The sequence below is a fragment of the Podarcis cretensis genome (genome assembly GCF_951804945.1).
Source record: "Podarcis cretensis genome assembly, chromosome: 1".
In the NCBI taxonomy this organism is placed as follows: Eukaryota; Metazoa; Chordata; class Lepidosauria; order Squamata; family Lacertidae; genus Podarcis; species Podarcis cretensis.
In genome coordinates, this window is record NC_137170.1 from 89,112,457 (window position 1) to 89,129,114 (window position 16,658).

General features: G+C 43.8%; 1 protein-coding gene across 18 annotated transcripts in view; it reads left to right on the plus strand.

Annotated features, from left to right (window-relative positions):
- The window catches only part of TNS1 (tensin 1), a 327,307-nt gene that overhangs the window by 162,249 nt on the left and 148,400 nt on the right, over nt 1–16,658 (plus strand). For 3 of the 18 annotated variants that reach the window (XM_079968271.1, XM_079968272.1, XM_079968273.1), the window contains exon 1: nt 103–485. The exons of 14 other annotated variants lie outside the window; for them this stretch is intronic. In XM_079968271.1, the coding sequence (XP_079824397.1) occupies nt 459–485 (27 nt within the window). In that variant the 5' untranslated portion in view covers nt 103–458. Of the gene's footprint in view, nt 1–102; nt 486–16,658 lie in introns of those variants that run through there. One more of the 18 variants, XM_079968278.1, reaches the window with a different exon arrangement.

Genomic DNA, 16,658 nt, shown 5'->3' on the forward strand with positions numbered 1-16,658 from the left:
TGGGCGTGTGTGATGTTGTACTTGGACAGTGATGCATTGACGGGTGGGGTGGGGGGGGGAAGAGAGGCTGTGCTAATAAGGTGGAGATTGGGAAGGAAAATCCCTTTCGAGTCTGAAAGCTTTTTCCTCTCTGCTTAATCACACTGCACACCCTGCTCTCCCAAGCTCACCACCCCAGAAAGCCCCAGACAAGCAGGTCTGCCTCCCCTTTCACCGATGTCTGAAATCAAGACCTTGGCTCCTCTCCATCTTCAACAGAATACTGTGTAACTTCTTCCTCCTCTCTGCCAGCTTTGACTAACAGCATCTGCACTGGCTAACTTTTGCACAAACAATTGCTGCTTCTTGCTTCACTATGGCAGAAGGAGAAGCTCACTAAGGTGAGGCCAAGAGTTTCCTGTCCCTTGGATGTAGTAACCATCTTGGAGGTGCAATTTGAGATAGAACAGCACAGCGAGATGGATTTTGGAAGCGTAATGAACCAGGTACTATTTATCTGTCTTTTTTCTCCCCCTCCCCTGATTTAATAGGGAAGTTGGGAGAAGTGTCTGTGGGAAATCAGAAGAACTGCTTGAAAGTGAGTGAAGAAATGAATTTAGTTTAATCACAAAAATTCTAGGGGCTAGAAGTATACCGGGATTATAAAATGAGTTGCAAAATGGTGACAGCTAAAAAAAAAACAGCTGGGCATTTGGGGAAAGCATTAAACATCTGAAGAAAGTTAGGAATATGCTGTTGAAGGATTATGTGCTGTACCGTTCTTCTGTTCCCATAGTAATCTATTTTCAGTTCAGTGTGCTTCTGTGTTCTCTCCTTTTTATTGGGACAGGCGTATCTTTCCTTCGGTATGTAAAGGAGATGGTCTGTCATTCTGCACCCATAACCCTGATAGCACCACTGTTAGCTGGCATAAAAGAATATACTGTAGCAGGCAGGTTTGATGGGACAGTTTTGGATTCAGCACTGTGAAAGTGAGGAGGAGAATGCAAAGCTGAAGGTGGGTGCCTGCACATAAACTCTGCCCCCTCCACCTCTTGGCTCATCAGCTTGGTAAGGACTATGGGGCAAATAATTGGAAGGATTGGAAGGCGTTTGCAGGCAGCAATCAGAAGAAAGTGCCAAAGTTAGATTTCAAAAGGGTGAAGTTATTTTATATCGGAAGGAGATGTGTAAAGCAAAATTCAGATTTGACCACTTTCCTAAATCCCCAGCATAGAGACATGTACACACATCACTTGCCAAGTCTGATTAACTTTACCATCAGAGCAGAAGTGATCCTTGTCATTGATTGCTCATTATGCGCGATTGTGGAATCTTTTTTTGGTAGCATGTTCATATATTTAGTAAGTGTCAGTGGTAGAATCAGTGTGTCACATGAACTGCAGGTAACATTAACTTTGATTTTTAGTAGCAATTGTAAGGAGCTAAAGTTGTCACAGCTGAAAGTCAGAGTCAGCAGCAGGTCCAGATTTTTACTGAAGAATTCCTCAAAGCACATGGATTCAAACTTGCTCATAATTTCAGCTCTGGTTTGTGTTCCTCGCTTTAAATCTTAACTGAAGCTCTTCATTAACTAAGCTGCAGGGATCCACTATCCAATATATATTTGCAATATTTTTGTAAAGCTCTCCCAATCCACCTTCTATCCAGAGAGCAGTAACTCCAGCCTTTAACACCAATGTCTACACTCTGTGAGGGTTTTGTTAGGAAAGAGATGGGATAATTCTGACCGTTTTCCAGACTGGGGTGTCCATGGCTGGCACCGTCTCTTTCTGTCTTCGATGTCAGGTCCTGCAGTAATTGTTCTTCTGGTTAATGAATGCCCACATAGTTTGGTGGCATGAAATTCAAGAACCCAAGTTGCAGAAATCCAGAATTCTTCTCCATTTCCTCAGCATGGCATGTATCCGTGCTGTACCCCAGATGCTCTGATTTTTCTTAAGAGACTTATCAAGAGAGGCTTGACAGTCCAAGAGAAAGCTAGGCTAACGCGATGGTATGTCTGGCTTGATTTCACACTCTGAGCAGAGCTTTCAGCACAGATGGATTTAGGCTTGGTCCGCGATCTGTTCTTTGAAAAAGGAAACAGCCTTTGCAAGCCTGGAAGTGGATGCGTCATCCTACAAAAAAAGCAAAACAAAGGCCACTGTCGGAAGCTTCTCATGACCGGCCGGAGGCTACAGAAATCAACAAGCTCCAGGCAGTCTGTGCAGAGTACATGTTAGAGAGAGAAAAGCTTAGAGTAACTGCATGTTGTGACATGAATCTTGGGCATATTGGAGAGCATTCTAGGTTGCAGGGGGAGGAATCCCTCACCCAACAGAGGTTAGCCAAGGGGTCATTTTTCTCAGGCAGAAGGACTCACTAATACAGGCTGGTATGCAGGTATGTGGTGAGATGTTCAATGTTTATCCACTAAATCAACATCAGTGGCTACAACCTCTGAGCCCAGGCACGATGATAAACACAAGAGCACCAAACATTATGTGGAAAAAAGTTCAATTACAGTCAAACAATGGGCACATTTCAGAAAAGGGTAAGCACACTAAAATCCTTCTGAGATAGATGGGCTTTTAAGTTCTGATCTATGTGGTTTATTTTGCTTTAATGTCAAGCAACATGTCAAGCTTTGCTTGGTGTGATTCCTGTGCGTTCAGCAACAGAGTTCAGTATACCACATCCTTCAACATTTGATTGACATTTGCTTTGTATTATGGCCCCAATTCAGATTTAGTCAGGTGCTGGGTGGAGATGTGCACCCTCTGTTCTCAACCTTTGGGTCCCCAGATGTTGTTGGGCTACAACTCCCATCATCCCTGAGCTCTGGCCTTGCTAGCTAGGGGTGATGGGAGTTGTAGTTCAACAACATCTGGGGACCCATAGGTTGAGAAAGGCTGAATAAAGAGACAATTATGTATGGAATTTCTTTTGCAAGGTTTTATATTTTTGTTAAACTTATTTTTTTTTTAAAAAAAAACTCTGCCTGCAGTGGCAGCAAGGTGAGGCAGATGGAGAAGGAAGTTGTGTTGGGGAGAGCCACGATAACAGTTCACGTCTGTGTTGAAAACAGGTGGCCAGTCCCCCTCTTGTGTGTCTCATTCTCAGATCACTATTTTTTTTAGATTTTAGATTTGCTTCTCCAGTGAAGACAAATCTTCCATCATATTGTCCAAACAAGCACTGTTTGCAGGTGACTGGGTACCCACATTTAGGCAACCCCCCCCAAACCCATGCACGTTAGCTTACCAGTGCACATATAGTAATTGAGAAATGAAGCTATAGTTGAAAAGACAGGACCTGTGTAAGGGAAAGGTAAAGGAACCCTGGACGGTTAAGTCTAGTCAAAGGCAACTATGGGGTATGGTGCTCATTTCCCTTTTCAGGCCGAGGGAGCCGGTGTTTGTCCACAGCTTTCTGGGTCATGATTAAATCACTACTGGCACACGGAGGACCGTGACGATTGCCAGAGCGCACAGAAACGCTGTTTACTGTTCCACTGCAGCGGTACCTATTTATCTATTTGCCTTGGTATGCTTTTGAAATGCTAGGTTGGCAGAAGCTGGGACAGAGCAATGGGAGATCACCCCATCACTCAGATTCGAACTGCCGACCTTCCAATCAGCAAGCCCAAGAAACTCAGTGGTTTAGACCACAGTGCCACCAGCACCTTTCCCCCAAATCATTGTAGATGTGTTCATGAAGCCAATCGTCCTGCATAGGAGGAATGCTGTGAGACAGCTATGTGGTTTTAACCCATGTTTGGACTTCACCGTATTTCTAGGGTGAGTTGAGGGGAGAAAGCTTCAGCAAAACACTTAACAAAGGGCTAGAGTTCTTTACAATAAATCTGCCTTGGCAATTAAATCAGTGTGCTTGGGGCATTGTTTTGTGGAAGGGTGTAACATTAATGAGACTTCCTGGGGCTGGATGAACTCTTTGGGAAGTGTGTTTATTTTCTGCTTGTTTGGACTGACTTCACTTGGCTATCTCTTTGGACCATCCCATGTTTCCCATTAGCTGCTCTAGCCACTGTTGTCTTCATTGTGTATTTCTCCAGTGTTTTGCTGAATACTTTTGTTGACATGTCAACACTGGGACTTCTGCACAAGCATAAAAAGGGCCATAAGTATTAGAAGGCACTCTACTCTCTTGAGATAGATGGTGAATAATTGGGATGGGGACAGAGCAGGGATATCAGTTCCTAGAACTGCCGAGCAAGAAGGAATCTCTTTAATCCTCTGCCATCTCAAACTTGCTGGTGTAGGGGGTGAGTTCTTTAATTTCCCACTATGCCAGATCCAGGGTGGCAAAGCAGAGGACCCCGAGAATCAGCTCTTTAGGGGGATTTGGAGGACTGTGGATCAACCAGATCCAAATCCACTGGCACCCCTCTCCTGAAATACCTTGTATGGGGGATTTTTGATTACTATTACTGGTGGGAGAATCATGAGTAGTGGTTTTCAGTCTGTGTGGGCGAAACTGGAGTCTCTGCTGTGGTGGAGCCCTCCATTCACCCAGGGCAAATGATGGCACTCTTCTGCACTGATGGGGGCTATTTGGGGATGCAGTTACACACAGTCCTCTTCCTCCCAGCCATTAACAGCAGGGAGCAGTTTGGGTCTGCACTTTAAGCGTTTTCACTATCATTTAAATGCATCTGTTAAAATGTAATCATGGGCATGTGTACCTGTATAACAGTGAAGAATCAGCAATCTGAAACATTATTTGGTTTAATGAGACTATAAGCCCTCTCCGCATGTCCTCCTCCACCTCCTCCTTTAGAAAACTCTGGTGCATATAATGGAAGGTAATAATTTCTAGTCCTTACAAAACTGTAGAAGAAAAAGAGTGAATTCTTCTGACTGCTTGCACTGATGAAGGCTCTGAAGTCAAAGAGCTAAACATTGCAACTTCTTGCCCCCCCCCCTTGTGGTTCTAAGTCTCTTTCTTTGCTCCTGCCCCTCTTGGCCTTAGACATCCTTCTCACTTTCTTCTCCCCCAAGACATTGGCAATTTATTGTGCATAAATCCAAGGCCTGTGTTCAGATCAAACAGTAGCTTCAGTGAGGGACATATCCATGTTTGCAGACATTTCTGAGTGTTGCATAAAGCCTGAATTGCACCTTATTAAAATGAGAAGCGGTTCCCCCTTATGCTATCCTCAGCATCTGCAGAAAACAAGTGATCTCCGTTCTCTTTCACATAGTAGAAAACAATTACCTTATCTTACTTCTATATTCTTTACTTGAGCCTAAGCCTAATCAATTCCATCCTAGTTCCCGCTCAAAGCTGGAAAATATGAACTCTAAGACTGCTTTCTTTATTTTTTGGTCCCCTTGGTTCTTTTCCCACCAGGTGTAAACCATGCAACTGGCTGCTGTCTTCTACATGGGGGTGGCCTGGCATTTAAAGCTGTTTGAGACAGGCCAGTGGTATTTGCCTCTGGAGACAGACCTCCTTTCCCAGGCCTGCTGGTTCTTGCAATATCTTAGTTGAGATCTAATAAAAGCAAATTACTTTTGGTCTGAGGTTGAAGTGAGTTTTGCAGGCAGCGCTGTGCTTACATACTGCCAAGTGTAACTAAGCAGATGCCAATAACTAAGTAGTATCGGAGCCCGTAATGCCTCTCTGCCCACCCAGATGCACTCTGGGAAATCATACATAGATATCTATATCTGCAAGGAAGCTGTTTGTTTGCTAAATGTATGCATTTCCCTTTCAACATACAATGTTTGTGCCTTCCAGCTCTTTTGCTGCTTCACACTCTAATCTCTATGGGTATCCATAGGTTCTGTTTTTCTCTTGCTGGGAGTGTAAATGGATTCTCTCCCACTGTAGAGATGGCTTTCTCCCGTCCTTTCTCTAAGGAGCTCAGGATGGCAATACATGGGGCTTTCCCCTATTTTACCACACAAAAACCCTTCAGGGAGGGTTAGGTTAAGAAATGGTGATTGGCTCAATATCACCTAGAGAGGTTCATGGCTAGTTGTGGAGGTGAGCATGGGTCCCTCCAGATCAAGACCTACACTTTGGTCTAGTCAGTGCACCACACTGGCTCTTTTCAGCTCTCCAGTTGTGTACTTCAAACACACAAATAGCCAGTACTCACCACATGGAGACTTGTGGAAATGTTGCTGTGTGGCAGCATCACACTCCTTTTGGCAGCTGACACTGTCAAGGAAACTCTCATGGTTTGGGCAATCCAGGTGGTGCATGACCCTTTTCAGCCATTACCTGGCACCTTCATTTTCAACAAAAGCTGTCTCAGTGTAACATTTCTAATTGTGGAAGACACACTGAGACTTCTTGGTACTGGATGAACTCTTTGGGAAGTGTTTTTTATTATTTCCTGCTTGTTTGGATACACTTCACTTGGCTATCCCTGGGTCATCCCATTCTTCCCGTTAGCCGCTCCAGACACTCTTGTCTGCATTGTGCCTCTCCAGTGTGTTGTTGAATAATTTTGTTGACCTGTCAATACTGGGACTTCTGCATAAGCATAAAAAGGCTATAGGTATACCTCTCTTGAGGCAGATGTGGTAAATAATTGGGATGGGGACAGAGCAGGGATATCAGTTCCTAGAGCTGCCGAGTAAGAAGGAATCCTCTGCCATCTCAAATTTGCTGGGGTAGGAGATGAGTTCTTTAATTTTCCACTATGCCAGGTCCAGACTGTGTTGCAGAAGTGGGGGTTATTGGGGCTTCAAGGTGCCTAGCATGTGAAGCCTCTCGCATGACACAGTGTTTTGAACACTTTTGAACATGTGCATCAGGCCTGGTGCCATGGAGGGGAACTATATTAATATGATCAGGGATGTGTACATGCATTCCATTAGCCTGGCCCTGTCTGGGAGTGCACTGTTTGTTTGTGTTTGCACGCCCAGGGTGAGAACCAGATGGCTAACAGGCACGCTGGTTGGCACTACTGAGACTGCTTGGCAAGGCTGTGCTGAGTCATTGAACGGCGTTTGGGTGGATTGACCATGACTCCCTGCCTGGGTTCCCATTAGGCTGTATAGATCCAAGAAATCGTCCCAGGCTAGAAAGGGAGGAGGAGACCATGGGCGTACACTGCCGCTGAGCTGTTGGGTCTGGCAACATCAGAAAGTTGGCTACAGGCTCCTGCTTTCTTGGATGGGGTTCTTGGCAACATTTCTGTTTGTTGCAAAAGCAGCACTTCATGGTGCAATTTTATTTTTTAAATCGTAGCATGGACATGCTTGGTTGTTACATATGTTTTGTGAATGCCAGCACCAAGGAGTTCCAGGAACAAAGTCGGGAGTCCAGTGTGCTGATAGCTGTTGGTTCAAACATTTGAAAGCAGATCACAGCTCACTCACTGAAGGACTCCCAGCATTACAAAAGTGCTAGAGGATATAAAGGACAATTGGAGGAAGCACAATATTATTCTTCTGATTTATGCAGTGCTATCAGTGTACATGGTTTGGTGCATCATGAACACAAAAGACAGGTCTCTGCCCCAAGAAGCTTTCAATGGAGAAGAAAGCAGAGGGAAGGAAGGAGAGAAAGCCAAGGGTAACAAGTTATGGCAGCAAAGGAAGGGCTTAAGCAATGGTGTGAAGGAGAAGTGTGCTGTAGGCAATGTGACTAATTTGCATTATACTTGGGATTATTGACAAGCACTCACTGGGGGTCAGGGTGCCAGTCCCTGGAAAATTCCATGAGGGTAGCCATGTCTGGAGTAATGTTAGGGCCAGCTGATTTATTGTTATGTGAATTTCCATTGGCAGCTACATACTTGTTTATCAGATGCATTTAGTGGGATGAGAATGTGGCAGGTAGGTGTGTGCAACACATGGCTGGAGGTGTTTGTAGATCAGCTCCGTAACATGGGAACTCAAGATGTCTGGAAAAAGCACCCTGGTGGAGGCTGCTCAAGGTGAATGCAGTAGATTAGCTTAACATTTGTTGAAACAATGTAGCATGAATGCTAAACATGAATGCGCTAAAACAGCCAGCTGGGAAGCAGCTATTTTTGTTCAAGCCTAAGGCCAGAGACAGGAGACTTTTGTTCATCTGAAAAGTAACAGATAAAACCTAGTGGAAGGGTAAATGACAGGTCAAAGGCATCAAACTTTGCACTGGCCTTTTCCTCACCGCTGTGGCCAATTCTAGTCTGGGATTTGGCTCTGAGTGTGTGTGACAGGTAAAACCTGTCTTTGCTGCAGACATAAGTAGGATTCCCTCAGGCTGTGTGCTGGCCTGGAATAAGTGGATGAAGTCAATTTGGGTTTCCCACCCTCATCCTGAGCAAGACCTTGGTTACTGGGGGTCAATGCCTCAGCTTGGAAAATAGGATGAAGGCCAGGAAGTGAAACCCATAAGGTAAGGCAGGTGTTTGTAGATTAGACCCCCCACTACCCTCAGATGTCAGCTGGGAGCTGCTGCCAGGGAAAAAAAAAATCAAAGCTGGTAAATCATTTATCTAGATAGGCAGACATAGCAAAATCTAGATGAGTTTAGCTGGGAGAGTTGGCGCAAAGGGAATTTGATTAGCATACTAAGCAGGCAGAAATCTACAGGTGACTTTGTCTTCTCTCTCACATTTTCTTCAAAAAGTAAAAACTCATGGGTGCACATGTGCATTTTAGAATTAGTTTGCCAGGTAGAGAGCTTCCCATAACCCCCACCGTGTAGCTGCTTTTTAGAGCATTACCTGCTTTCTTATCATGTGTACCAGTTAGTATTCACAGCTAGCTGACTGGTAAAAAATAGCCTTTTGGGTGAGAGGGACATTAACTGCTTTGCTAGCATATGTTGAGATTTGAAATTCTGGAAAAAGGTGCAATTTGGATTTAGCTTTCTATTGACCTCTGGAAAACACACAGTCTTCTGATCTGTTGAAATATAAGTGTGTACATACCATAGTTCTTAGCAGCCTTTCAAAAAAGTCTATAAAAGTAATGAGTGTATCAAAATATTTACTAGACCACTTGTCCACCTGTACTGTACCCATATTAGTAGCTGTACTTTGTTAAGGCTTGCTGGGAATTATAACTTGGTGAGGGGTACACTATAGTGCCCAGAATTCTTTGGGTGAAAGAATATAGTGTTTATGTAGCTAGGTTTACTTGAAGGGAACAACTACAGTTGCTGTTAAAAGTTGATGTCACTATGTCTGCCTGGGAAATCACTTGAAGGGGCAGGAAATGAATGTAGGAGAGAAGCTGTTCTCTTCCCCACCCCCGCCCTCCCTATGTAAATATTTATGTGAACTGCCCCAGGTTTTATGGCTAGGTCAGCTTTTAAGCCTAAATATGTGTATAAATGTCAGTAAGTCCATTTGGATTTTGCATAAATAAGCATATGTGTGCAAAGGCAGGCAAGTGAGCTCCCATGCAAGTCATGCTCAGACCCCCTTGTTCCTAAATGTGAAGGAAAAGGCAGATCCACATGAAACATCTGAAGCTCATTTAAAGCACACGACTTCCCCAGAGCATCCTGGGAACTGTAGTTAGTTCAGGGTACTGGGAATTGTAGTTATTGTGTGTGTGGGGGGGGGGGGGGAGAGAACTGCAGCTGCCAGGATTCTTTTGGAGTGCCATGTGCGTAAACATGGGATTATGTGGGGCAGGGTTCTGTGGAGGAGTGGAGTCAGGCAAAAAGTCAGGGCGGAACAGCAGGTTTGGGGTCAGGAGATCTTCTGCCGACTTCGAAGCTGGTGGTTTCCAGCCAATTTTCAGCGTCACCCTCTATGAGTCCCAAAGAGGAGCTTTGTAAACTTTGCCTTTTTAGGCCTGGGAGCCAACAGCAGCAAACAGAAAGGCCCAGCTGCAAATGAAAATCCTCTCCTTGTGCAAACAACAGTAAGTAGGAAGCTGCCACTTGCCATGTCTCGCTCAAAAGGGCACAACAATGAAGGTTTTTAGGAAGTATTCAAGAGGTTTGTTATCCTAGCCCCCATTCTACAAGTGCCAAGGCAAAAACCCTGGCAGCTGCTGGTCAGGATTTATAGCTCTTGGTTTGTTTTTAGAGACTAGAGAAGGAGGGGTGGTTCTGACAATAGCAGCACCTCCTGACGCAGGTGAGGTTGCTTCCAGGTCACCTGTTTATTATTGAGCATTCAACCTGATTTGTTTGCAGGGAGATTAGACGAAGTTAGCTATTTATTGAATATTCATTCTAATTTGTTTACAGGGAGGTCAAGTGATGCTACATCAAACAAATGCATTTTACTGTCATCTTCCAATTTTGCAAAGTGTCCAATCTTTTAGAGAAGTGTCAGAGTTTCAGCTATAAGTGCATAGCCTGAATTTGCCAGTATGTGTTTGAACCCTACCTGAATATATAGTGACAGTTTGGAAGTGCCCTCCTATATTTTTTCCTACATGAGCAAGTAATTTTGAGGAAGGGTTTTTCCCCATTGGCAATGCAGGCTATGCACACATTAGCCACCTTCCACTGTGTTTCAAGTTGCAATTGCACACTGTTGTACACACCAGAGGGTCATTCAATGCACATTACTTGTTTGGTATTGGTATTATATATATATTTATACCCCACCTTTCCCCCTCAAGACTCAATGCTTTCTCTGCCCCTGCAAACCCCCAAACTCCTGTCCATGAAGCTGTCACCTGTACATGTTCTGTCATCCATGTATGCACAATGGCTGTCTAACATGTAGACACCTCAGCTTAACTGTGCAGTGAATGTGGCTCAAGATTTCATGTGTGTGTGTGTGTGTGCGCGCACGTGTGTGTGTGCATGCCATGGACTTGAACCAAATCCCTTCTCCTGTTTTTTTTTTTTTGTAAACATTCGAAAGGATGGGAGAACAAATCACAGATCTTCATAATCTCATCTGAATCAACAGAGTCCTGGCCGTGGTGATGAGGGAAAAGCAGACCTGAATGAAGAGTTCTGCTGCATTGTGGGCAGAATTGTCAGCCAGGCAGAATTTCTCATCCTGGTAATAAAGATGTGAGCCAGAAAGACCCTTTGCTTAACCTTAGATCCAGGAGGGTGGACTAGTAAGTGAGGCTGCCCTGGCAGATTAGTAAGAATAAAAATGCAAGAAGGGAAGAAAAAAAATGGAGACATTTTTGCTTTTCCTTGTAATCTCTTCAAATCTGATCTGGAACAAACACCAGGCTATAAATATGCAACTTCCTGATGCCATTTGTAATGGTATTTCTTAAGTTCAGATTACAGTGTTTCAAGCCCTACTGATATTTTATCAGTCATCCTGGCTTTTAAATAAATAAAGCTGCAGCTGACCAGAAGGGAGTTGAGATTCCATAGCAGGACAAGTTAGAGCCAGATAGGAACTGAATACTTGGGAAAGAAGGTGGGAGAGATCAGATAGAAGTATGATCAAGTATGATCGCAGATGCCAGCGGCATCATTGAGCTTGCTTGTATTTCTTAAATAAGGCATAAGGAATGCAGTGGATTTACAGTTCCACAATACAATGCATCACTGGTAGTCTATTGCTGGGTTTACTAACAGAGCATTAGGCTTTGACAGTATAGATGTTATTACTGTAGCTATAACTCTTAGCTGATTGCATTATTGACCTGCAGCTGGTGGGTCATGGAAATCATGAAGAGAGTCCAGGTCATAGGTGCTTGTGTGTGTGTGTGTGTGTGTGTGAGAGAGAGAGAGAGAGAGAGTGTTCTAGATGAGTTAATAGATTTGGCAGTTGCATCTACCTGGCATTGATCTACCTCTCACAAATTTGCCTTGCTTGTTCTTCCTTTTTTCATTGGGTATTTCTTGTTGGAATATATGGTCAAAAATCGGGTGCAATAAAAAACCAAAGAAAGGGGATGGAAATGGATTGGGGTGGGAAATAGTAAGCCCTGGAGGTCAAGGTTTAGATGCCAAGGTGAGGAACAGGAGAGCTGTTCCAAGAACAGAACATCCCACTCCTTTGTCACCAGAAGCCCATTCCATGGCTCATTTTGATTTCATAGCCTTTGCATAGTTTCAGACTTTCTTGCAACATTATAAAAGCTAGAAAATTCCCTTTTTTGGGGAAAAAATGTAGATGGGAAGATTCCTAGGGAGTAGGATTCTGGTTTGGAATGCATGTTCTGTGCTTCATAGCACCTATGGAAGCAAGAGGAATATGCATAATCCAGCCTTTTACTAATACTCCTTGTTCCTTGAAGGCATTCATCTCCACATTAAAGTCGTCACTTCAGCGTCTCTCAGTAAAGCTCACTTTCTTGTAGTAGCTGAAGGGTCCCTTGCATCAAGGATCCCTTTCATTGAGGTCACTGGCTAAGGCCTCTTGAACCTCACATTGCCATGGATAAGAAATGGTGGGCAAATAGCCTTTATTCACATTGAAAGCGTGCAACTTCCCCTCAAGAATCTTGGGAACTGTAGTTTGTTAAGAGTCCTGGGAATTGTATCTCTGCCAAAGTGAAACTACAGTCCCAAAGACTCTTTGTGGGAAGTGCATTAAAGTGTATGGTGCGGACGTGACCTTTCTCAGGGAAGCACAGTTACCATGGTTGATCCGATAATCTTCCAAGGACCCTCAGGCTTCCTGGGACCTCAGTCAGAATTCTTTGAAATCCACATGGCTCCATCAATCTTTGCAGCTCTGGTTGCTTCCCCTCTGGAGCCCTTTGTTGCTGCAGAGGCAACGCCTTTCCAGAATTAGCTGGAAGTGCAATTAAAAACAGTGCTTCCATGGAGTGCTTAATTAATTCAGTACTAATTTAACTAGCCATTCCCCTCTCCATGTATACGATCCTCTTGTAATATCTACTCACAAGTAAGCTCCAGTCAGTAAAGGTTCTTTGCAATGTCAATTGAAAGATTCCTGTTTGCAGGTTCAGCTGTTTTATTGCTACCCTGGTCAATGTGGCATGGGATCTAGTGCTGAATTGCCCCCTTTTGTCACCTGACTTCTTGATTTGTATACACTATTCATTTCTTTACATTGGGTGGTATTCAACTAAGATTTACTCAGAGCAGACCCATTGAGATTAATGAACACGACTAATTTAGGTCCATTAATTTCAACGGGACTACTCTGAACAATACTTTGTTGAATACTACCCATTCTTTTAAATCTCTTTCTCCCCCCCGCCCCCGCCTCCTTGGTAGCAAAACAACACTGTTCTCTGCAATGGGAAGAAAAGATGGAGGAAGGAGTAAAGAAATAACTGCTGCTGCTGTTGTTGTTTAGTCGTGTCTGACTCTTTGTGACCCCATGGACCAGAGCACGCCAGGCACTCCTGTCTTCCACTGCCTCCCGCAGTTTGGTCAGAAACTGCTGTACAGAGGTCTAATAATTGGCTCAATAACTGGCAATTCAACATTAATCCTTCAATGGTGCTGACCAAGGAAGCAATAAAATAAGCTAAACCCACAAACAGGAGGCTTTCAATTTAAATGAACGGTATCCCTTAAAAGTTCAAATAGTTGTTGCTGTCATTTTATTTGATAGCAAAATAAATAAATAAAAATAAAAAATTGCCGCAAACCTCCGCCCCCCCCCCAGGCATGTAATGATTTAATAATGGCATTGTATGGATTCCTCATTTTTAAAAAGTGATTGAACAAAAGATGGAAACCAGAGAAAGGGCAAATGTGGAAGCAATGTCTGGCCTTTTCTTAATAGTGATTGTGGATGAAATGAAAAATAGTTTCTCTTTTTCTGTTGGTTTTCAGGTAAAGTCATTTGTTCTCAATTAGAATAAAATGTTAGGGCTTGCATTCCACTGCCAAAATTCTTGATAAGTTCTGTCTCTAGGCTAATAATAATTTTTTGTGGTTACTCCTTATCAGTTTTTTAAAACACACAAGAATCAGGTCATCCCCTCTTCTGTCATTGCTGGGCACCAGATTGTGGGCTTATCACAGTGTGCAGAAAACTAATGATCTTGTACTGCAGCTGGGGAGTCTCATGGTCCTGTGATGGTCCTGAGATTTCGATCTGCTGTTGCGTGCTCCAACTGCCTACACACACTATTTTTTATCTCTCATTTGAGCATGCAGATAGTTCAACCTTGTGACTATGACTAATATTGCTGGCTGAAAACACAGCTAGGTTGTTCTGGTTGGTGAGAAAATGCATCAAAATGCATGTTTTCATAAGAAATGACAGGATAGATAAGGATTACAATATGGATTGCAACTAAGGTTGTGCATATACTGCTTCCCAAACCAGAAGTGGGAGCGCACTGCATATGCAGAGTAAATGGGAGTGTGTACACAGCCTAGATGTTGTGCTGTGTTAACTCTGATCAGCATGGCTTCTCTCCCACAGGTGCAAAGAGCTTGTGTTTAAATGCAAAGACCAGAAGCACTGTAACCAAAGAATCAAAGCTTTCTGTAGCCAAACTGCTGTTGACATTGCATTAAACATCATCCTCCATGTCTCCCCACTAAGGTCTAAGTTCAGATGAGCCCACTCACTTTCCTCCAGCAGAAACATATTCCCCACCAGCACGTAGGAACCTAACCTGGAAAGAATCCAGCTTCCAGAGGTCACAATCAGGTCAAGTTGAATCTAAATATGTTTGAGTACTGTATGGCTACCACCAAAATAAAGCTGCTGAGCATGTCTGGCAAGGGCAGACCCAGGTTTTCGGCAGATGCTCTCTGTGTGGGCGAGTGTCCTCAGGCAACTTTAAGTTAATAAAGCATTCAGTAGACAGTGCTTAATCTCTTGGTCTGAAGCATGGGAGAGTGCTGCTGTGGTCATATTTTGCTTGTGGGCTTCCTGGCAGCATCTTGGTGAAAACACTGGACTTTGGTTCAATCCAGCAGAGGTGGTCTTCTGTTCTTAACGTACAAAGCAGGCAAAATTGCCTTTCTGCTTGGACCAACTTAGGTTGTTGGAGCCGCATGCAAGCTTCCAGATGTTCTCCGAACTCTTCAGTGGGCAGAATGCAATTGGATAAACATTTCACAACAATACAGAGAATGCTAGGATAAAAATAGTTTTTTAAAAAGTATTTTCATTGCAAAGAGGGTTTGTGTTCCAGTAGACACTTTCATACACCCCCACCACCTATCTTTTTGTGCTTGAAAGTGCTTCCTTTTCATCTATTGAAAGAACTGCATGAAATTTTAAAATTTTGATGCTTTCTACAGCAGTCAACAAAACCTTATTATCTTTGGTTTGTTCCTTTTGGTTTGTTTTTCTTGTACACAATACCACTTGAAACCTGTCTCCCCTCTGTGGATGACAGACACATATGATAATAGGCCTAAGTCTTTGGGAAAGAAATTCAAGCAATAGCGGCCAGTGGGTCAGTGTGGGTGTGCTGGGGTTCCTCACTTGGTTTTCCAATACCATGCTTTGCTACCAGTTACCCCCTTTTTATGGGGGTTAGGATGTGCAAAATTGTTTCAATAGGCTGTTTGCTGTGGCGGCAGTGGCTTTGTTCCCACTGCCACCACCCATTTTTAAAGCAGTGATGGAGAACCTGTGTCTTTCCAGATGTGGTTGGACTCCAGCTCTTCTCAACCCCTGTCCGCATGGCCAACAGTCAGGGATGATGGGAGCTGCAGTTCAACAAAGTTTGGATGGCCACCCCTTTTGTGAAAAAGAAAATCACCCCTACAAAATGTGTGGCCCATTTTTCTGTTGTTCTGTCATATACCGTATCAACCAAAGGCATATTACTATTCATTAAAAAAAGATTGTCAGGCGTCCTAGATTTTGACAAGTTCAGGGATTTTGGTGATTGGTGCATACCTTTACTTTACAAAGCAGCCAAAGGCGCTTTCCCCTCTTTGAACATTTTTTTGCTTAAAAATGTGTATCGTCTTATCTTCATGCGAGGCACTCTGACATCTCTGAAGCCTCCCAGCTGGCTGCACTTCCTAGAATCCTCCCAGGGGCATTTCAGAAAGAATGGGCAGGCCGGAGGATGCGGAGATACCGCAAAGTATTTTGCTGCTATGGGAAAGATTAGCGGAAGGGGGGTGGGAACCTCAACCACCTCATAAAGGTTTTCTTACCCCTCATATCTTTAGTTTCCTCCCACCCTGCTAAATAAAGTTGGGCAGGATATTTTGATACGGCTTTAGACATATCGTTTTGCTGCTGCTTGTGGTGGTGGTGGCAGCAGCTGTGTAGCTCTTTATGACAGAAGTTTAGCTGACAGTCGCCACCACCCTACACTCCTGGAATGACATCATGAGACATAAGAAAGTACTGATACTTGGTGAAGAGGTCTAAGTGTGTAAGAGAAAGGATGACTCTTCCAAGCTTGTTGGTCAGCAATAGCTCCTGATAACTTTGGGCTGGATAAACTGTGAGCCTAGCAGTTCTCATCTTCCTAGCATATTGCTTTAATTGTTCCATCCAGTGTATCATCTGGGGATGTGGTGTGTCTAAGAACTGGCAGGGATTGGGGAACCTCTGGAGATCCCAAGCCTTTGACTCACCCTGTGACTCAAGCCAAACCATCCATGTCTCAGACTACTAACCCTGAGCTGGGTATGAAAAAGGTCCATGAGCCAGACAACAGAGCAGATTTGAGACTCATAGGTAACAAAGACATACAAGGAAACCCCTAAGTGTTTTCCTGTGGATGATGAGCCTCCTTTCCTGATCCCCAGGGTATCGTGTATCCTCTTTCCTTCTTTTCTTGAGGATCCACTTTTAGTGTTCCATTCCTTCTCTCCTGTACATCTGAGCGGGGACCACGAATTCAAGCGTTTGA